The sequence below is a fragment of the Sesamum indicum genome, linkage group LG10 (assembly GCF_000512975.1).
Source record: "Sesamum indicum cultivar Zhongzhi No. 13 linkage group LG10, S_indicum_v1.0, whole genome shotgun sequence".
NCBI classification, from domain to species: domain Eukaryota; kingdom Viridiplantae; phylum Streptophyta; class Magnoliopsida; order Lamiales; family Pedaliaceae; genus Sesamum; species Sesamum indicum.
The window spans coordinates 1,649,193-1,656,071 of NC_026154.1; the positions used below are offsets into that span (position 1 = coordinate 1,649,193).

At 36.8% G+C, this 6,879-nt stretch overlaps 1 protein-coding gene across 4 annotated transcripts in view; it reads left to right on the plus strand.

Annotated features, from left to right (window-relative positions):
- LOC105171559 (phospholipase D zeta 1-like) overlaps window positions 1-6,879 on the plus strand; it is a 10,782-nt gene that overhangs the window by 1,212 nt on the left and 2,691 nt on the right. The window contains exons 2-13 of one of the 4 annotated variants that reach the window (XM_011092711.2): window positions 263-364; window positions 620-735; window positions 839-980; window positions 1,270-1,440; window positions 1,721-1,894; window positions 2,567-2,809; window positions 2,901-3,017; window positions 3,862-4,001; window positions 4,098-4,247; window positions 4,709-4,865; window positions 4,948-5,472; window positions 6,244-6,354. In XM_011092711.2, the coding sequence (XP_011091013.1) occupies window positions 263-364; window positions 620-735; window positions 839-980; window positions 1,270-1,440; window positions 1,721-1,894; window positions 2,567-2,809; window positions 2,901-3,017; window positions 3,862-4,001; window positions 4,098-4,247; window positions 4,709-4,865; window positions 4,948-5,472; window positions 6,244-6,354 (2,148 nt within the window). Of the gene's footprint in view, window positions 1-262; window positions 365-619; window positions 736-822; window positions 981-1,269; window positions 1,441-1,720; window positions 1,895-2,566; window positions 2,810-2,900; window positions 3,018-3,861; window positions 4,002-4,097; window positions 4,248-4,708; window positions 4,866-4,947; window positions 5,473-6,243; window positions 6,355-6,879 lie in introns of those variants that run through there. The other 3 variants (XM_011092713.2, XM_011092712.2, XM_020697191.1) reach the window with 3 other exon arrangements.

Genomic DNA, 6,879 nt, shown 5'->3' on the forward strand with positions numbered 1-6,879 from the left:
TTTTGAATATTAGAGCAAAGATGTTGTGATACTTTTGGAACTCTAGTCCGGCTGTCCTTTTCAGACACTGAATTAATAAAGTAAAGTTTCAAGTTTCATAGTCCCACTGCTTTGGTATTTGTCATTATTTAGATTAGGACCCTGTTCTCAATTGCAAAACTCAAAAGTTTCTAGCAAATTTGACAGAAATAATAATTGCTTTTAGATATGTTAAGTTTCTTTTCATTCATAAAGCGCTGATTGTCACACTATTTTTCCTTAGTTCAAGTGGCAGTTAATGAAAAAAGCTTCTCAAGTTTTCTATTTACACTTTGCTCTGAAGAAGCGAAAATTTATTGAGGAGATACATGAGAAGCAAGAGCAGGTAATTTTACCCTAAACAGCTTATACTTTTTCATATTTGCATAAAACCTACAGTTTTTGGGTATTTCACTTGCTATTCCTATGGAATGGTAGATGTCTGTTAAGTTTGACTGTGGATATCTCTTTTTGCTCCTCTGATTTTTTGTCGTATGCTTGGGACTAGGACGATTGCCTACTACGGACTACCATTTGGATATTTATTCTTTGTTTCATTATTTATTTTTTAATAATTTAGTCCTGACTCCAATTTTCAAAGGTTAGAGAATGGCTTCAAAATTTAGGAATAGGAGATCATGCTCCAGTTATGCCTGATGATGAAGAACCAGATGATGAGGCTGTTCCTTCACGTAATGACGAGATTGCTAAGAACAGGTGCTTCTTAATCAAGCATGACATGTTAGATCTTTGAAAAAGAGTGAAATACATTGATTCCTGTTGTAATAGTTATATATCTTACAGGTGGTTTTTTGTTCAGAGATGTTCCTTCTAGTGCTGCTCTTCCAATTATCCGTCCGGCGCTTTTAAGGCAGCATTCAATGTCAGACAGAGCAAGAGGAGCTATGCAAGGATACTTGAATCACTTCCTCAGCAATATAGATATTGTGAATTCTGAAGAGGTGAGTCCATGGTGGCTTTCCTCATATTATGGGGATATCAATATATTGATTTGACATTTTCTTCCGTATTGTGGTTTCTATTGTCATTAATGCAGCCAAAGCTTGACTTTCTGAATTTCTGCATTCCTTTTTTTTTTTTTAATAATTCCTCTCTGAAATTCATATCTTATATGAATCAAGCTTGTTGGTCCTGCATAAGTGGCATTTTCTTCGATCTCAATTGCCTTTTCTTTTAGGTGTACAGCTGGAAACTTCCTCCCTGACTTTAGACAAAAATTGTACATTGCAGGTGTGCAAGTTTTTGGAAGTTTCCAAGTTATCTTTCTCACCAGAGTATGGTCCTAAGCTGAAGGAAGATTACATTATGGTAAAGCATTTACCAAAAATTCTGGGCAATGATGATGATGAAAGATGTTGTTCATGCCAATGGGTCAGTTGTTGCAGGGATAATTGGCAAAAGGTAGGATTGACCTTTTTTTTGTGATACATAACTTAATATCATAAGTTTCATGTTGTATACTTGGTTTACAACCTTTTCTTTTACTTCTTTGTGGTTTAAGCTTGTATTGACTAATCTGGCCTCATTGCCTTCTCTCCTTGTTTTTTTTAATTCTCCGACCACTTGAATGCTCAGAAATGTAATATAATTTTAATCCATTATATATAAATCCTCAAGACAAGAGCTACTAACGGATAAATATGCTGTAGCTATCTAATGTATAAATATTCTTAATTTTCAGGTTTGGGCTGTACTGAAACCTGGATTCCTGGCCTTTCTTAAGCACCCATTTGATCTGAAGCCTTTAGACATTGTTGTTTTTGATGTTCTACCAGCCTCAGATGGTAATGGAGAGGGTCGAGTATTCTTGGCAAAAGAAGTGAATGATCACAATCCTCTGCGCCACTACTTCAGGGTAAGTCATGTATAAATCATTTAGTTCATGAAGCATTCGATATTTTGATGCTCCTTTCCACAGCAGACAGTGTTGAGTGGTAGTCTGATATCGTCTTTGACCTTGGAGTTCACTGCACTTGCTGCTTCAACAGAAGCTCAAGTATTTGGTGGCATTCCCTATTAGCCTATGCATTACCAAGTACTTATTCAGAAATTATCCCTTGTTTATTTCCATAATTGCAAAAGGTAGAACTTATTTGCCAGCATTCCTTGCGGGTGCACCATGCATGGACTGAAGTTTTGCTATGAGAGAACGATTTGTATCCTTGCAGCTGCCCTCGGGGAATTAGCTTGGCACTTTTTTTTTTTTATTTGGTTTTGTATCCAACCATGACTATCAGTTGCGCCAGAGCTTCAATGCCGTACAATCACCTTGAGATTTGTCTTGTCTGGTTTTCTTTGACAATCTACCTGAGATTAATGTTGAAAGGTTAGAATGTGAAGGAATATGTGGCATCTCTGAGTTACTTGGTGATCATTGGTAGTGGGTGTATTATGCTAAGAAAGAACCCTGTAGTATATGTCAAATTGTTTCATCTGATTCCTACGCCTATTGTTTGTGGAAACTAAATTTATGAAGATGTGGATTTGTATTTAAAAGTCTCTCTTCAAGAATCAAATTCTATGGTAGGTGACTTGTGGCACTCGGAGCATCAAGCTTAGAACCAAAAGCAATGCCAAAGTTAAAGATTGGGTTGCGGCAATCAATGATGCTGGTCTTCGGCCACCTGAAGGTTGGTGTCACTCACATCGCTTTGGCTCCTTTGCTCCTCCTCGGGGTTTGACCGCAGATGGAAGTCAAGCTCAGTGGTTTGTGGATGGTCGTGCTGCATTTAAAGCTATTGCTCTGGCTATTGAGGAAGCAAAATCTGAGGTCTGTACTCTAACCTTTGCTTTCTCAAAATTTTATCATAATGGTTTATTACTTGAGGTTCTGGTAGCAAATGATTGGACATATGGTGCAGATATTTATATGTGGCTGGTGGTTGTGTCCAGAACTATACTTGCAGCGTCCGTTCCATGCTCATCCATCCTCTCGGCTTGATTCTTTACTGGAATCTAAAGCCAAGCAAGGTGTTCAGGTAGTTAAGTGTCAACTATATATTGTTTACTCAAACATCATTTGGATGGCTAGGGGTAATTTGCTGTTAGTTATCATTGACCACTTTTATGGTTCAAATATCAGAATGTCTACATCTAATAACAACTGCAGAGCATACATATTTTGAATGCATCCATATACATTTGATTGTTGGCAGTTTGTTTTTTGGTAAATTCTAAAAGCAACTTTGCAGATTTCATCATCGGTTCATCATTGATATTATTGCCCAATACCGCAGAATATTATCAAAGTATGCAAACTTGATGCATTTGCTTAATTTGTTTAAAAGCAAAGATTCTTTATTTAGTCATAAGTACCAAACTCTTTTCAATTTTTATGTTTTTTCAAAATCATAATAGGAAAAAGTATGGCAATATTTTTAGGAGTTAGGTGAGAAAATGTGATGCTCCCAGCCCAAACAAAAAAATGGTAACTAAATAAAATAAGGAAAAAAAAAAGAAATTAAAATTGGGGAGAAAAGACAGCACGGAAGAGATTGAGTGGTATGGTGAACAGTGGGAGTACTAGATTATATACCTATAATGTGACTTGTTGACATGTTAACTTTTTTATGGGTGATTGCTAGACTAGGAGGTTAAGTTGCTGTGGCAAGTATCTCTTCAATAACAAACATTACTTGTAAGCTTGACGCATCTAATCCTAGGTGACTAATTGATAAGAATTTCAAAAGCTCTCCCTGAATTGATTCCTCCTGATTCTTACGTCTTATATTGGCATCACAAGTTTCATGATCTCATTCATCTAATAGTTTCTTTTATGACTCAATTGGATGTTTTGGGTTTAGAATTTTCTTATTTATCTAGGTATACATTCTCCTATACAAGGAGGTTGCTCTAGCTCTCAAAATTAACAGTGTCCATAGCAAGAGAAAGCTACTGAGCATTCATGAGAATATCAGAGTACTTCGATATCCTGATCATTTTTCTACGGGTGTCTATCTGTGGTACGTTTTCCATCATGGAGAGAAGTTTCTCAACCTATCTTATACTTCCCTTTTTGATACTGTTTTCACACTGATATATCAAATTATCTTATGCAGGTCCCACCATGAAAAAATTGTCATTGTGGATCACCAGATTTGTTTTATTGGAGGCCTTGATCTGTGCTTTGGCCGGTATGACTATGGTGAACACAAGGTGGGTGATCATCCCGCTCAAATATGGCCTGGCAAGGATTATTACAATCCAAGGTATGTTCGACAATTTTAGAATTTAATTATGTCACTGCTGCATCACAGTAATTTGTTGTATTAGGAAATCAATTATAAATAATCTCTCTATTGAGACAGAAAGCTCCACTGCTGATCCTTATGGGCCTCTTATCAGTTACGGTGTCTTTTCTCACTGTGTTTATTTTGGGCTTCTTTGTTTGAATCTTGTTCTGATGACAATATCACAAATATCCAGAAACTTATGAGTTTCTACTAATGTAAACTTGAAATATCACCCTTGCCACTTCAACATTGTACCATGCTCAGGAAGCTTGTCAGTAGCTGATTATAATTTTTCATACCAGCAGCAACAGTTTTTTTAACTCTTAATATTGAATGACAGCTGGAATTTGCTTCTTTGCCATTTGGATTTGGTCATATTTGAACTCGTAGTCCTCTTTGAACTAATGCAAAATGCTTGACATAAATACTGAATTCAGGGAATCAGAACCAAATTCCTGGGAGGATATGATGAAGGATGAACTAGATCGAAAAAAATATCCACGTATGCCATGGCACGATGTCCAATGTGCCCTCTGGGGGCCCCCATGCCGTGATTTAGCCCGGCATTTTGTACAGAGATGGAACTATGCAAAGGTTGAATCATTTCCCTTTAAATATCATAAATTGTGTTCTTGGCATATGATTTTCCTAATATACTGTTCTCTTATAATGGCAGAGAAATAAGGCCCCAAATGAACAAGCTATTCCATTGCTCTTGCCTCAGCACCACATGGTTATTCCCCATTACTTGGGAATGAACAAAGAGATAGAGTTTGGTCATATGAATAATGGTAGCCATACAGACATCAAAAGAAATGACTCCTTTTCTTCTCGAGCATCATCTCAAGATATACCTTTGCTTATGCCAAAAGAGGCTGGGGGGCTGGATGATGTAGAGGGAGAAACAAAATTAAATGGGTTTAATACATTGCATGATCTTGATGATCATCCAAGCAGGAGGTACAGGACTCCTTTCTATTTCCACAAGTCCAGAATTGAGCCATTAGTCCCAGAAATGCCTCTGAGGGATTTTTCAGATGATCTCGGTACCTCGGATCAAAGTGAATTCTCCTCCAATGTGATGCAGCTCGGAACGCAAGTTTCTGAAAAAGACTGGTGGGAAACACAAGAACGTGGCAATCAAGTTCTTAGCGCTGATGAAACTGGACAAGTGGGTCCTCATGTTTCATGCAGCTGTCAGGTGAGATTCAGTCCCTTATGCTCCTTAAGCTCTTTGTTGCGACAATCTGCTATGCTCTTTCAAGTCACAGATATGTAACCAGTCCCTGCTGTATGTTTGACATATCTAATTTAATTTATGTTCTACCTTTTTCAATTTAAGGCATCATTAGTCATGTTTATTTGCACATAAAGACACTAGCTCTGCTAGTAATTTGCTCATAAATATTATCTGTGATGAAGAATGTGAATGTTTTCATGTTTATTAACCCTATTGTTCTTATACGTAAAGGAACTTATGGCATGAATACTTCATACAGAGACCATTTTTTTATTATTTTGTATTATTCTGTATTTGGCTAATGCTATTCTGTAATATTTGCAACATCATTCTATTTTCTGCGTCATAGTAAGATGTTCTTTTGTCCCTGATTAGGTGTAGATGTATTAAACCATTGCCCTTTAGTAAATTAGGGAGAAAAATGACAAGTGATTCATTGCATTGCTAAAGGACCAGAGTGAATAATTTAGATGAAGCCATTTCCCCTGTTTTCTGATTTGTGGGTGCCCAAGCTTATGAATCTGCTTCTTTATATCTATATTATATCAAAATATGAGCATGACTTGGGGATTGTTATGCTATTGACTCTGAGTAAAATCGACTCAGTTATTGGGTCCTTGTCTGGCTCTTAAATACTGCAATGCTCGAGTAAGGTGCTCTGAACATTGATTTATTCGTTTGCAAAATTGACTGTCCTTTGTTCTAATATCATGGATGAGCTTTGGTTCTCAGGTTATAAGGAGTGTCAGTCAGTGGTCAGCTGGTACAAGCCAGATTGAAGAAAGTATTCACAATGCTTACTGTTCACTTATTGAAAGAGCTGAACATTATGTCTACATTGAGGTCCGTAATTGCCTCTAAGTCCTAATTCCAGACATATTAGTTTCTTGCACTTAATCCCAGCATTTTAAACATCTTAACAACATAATTGTGGTCGATGTGTCTGGCAAAGGGAATGTAGATAACTTGGTGAATTGCTCTTTTCATATTTTGTTTGTGGAATATTATTGTCAAGTATGATTTATGATTCTTATGCTTTCCATCCTCAATCAAATAAAACTGTTTCAATATGTGATTCTCATCCAGTGATCCATTTGTTTCTGTGTACTTTACTCTTTTCTATTTTCTCGACCCCAGATCTAGACTTGTAGGAATGACATATTGTGTTTCTTCTAGATTTGATTGTGTCAACCTGCCCACTTTGTTCTAGTGGGATGACTTAGTCTTATTTTACTTGGATCAAGAACAGATGGGAATAGACAGATGGTGAAAGGAAATGACTTAATAAGATACCTCATTCAGTATCTCACGGAAAAGTTGTTCCTTTGGTCGCAAGAATGTCAGTAGGACAAAACTGATCTACTTGCT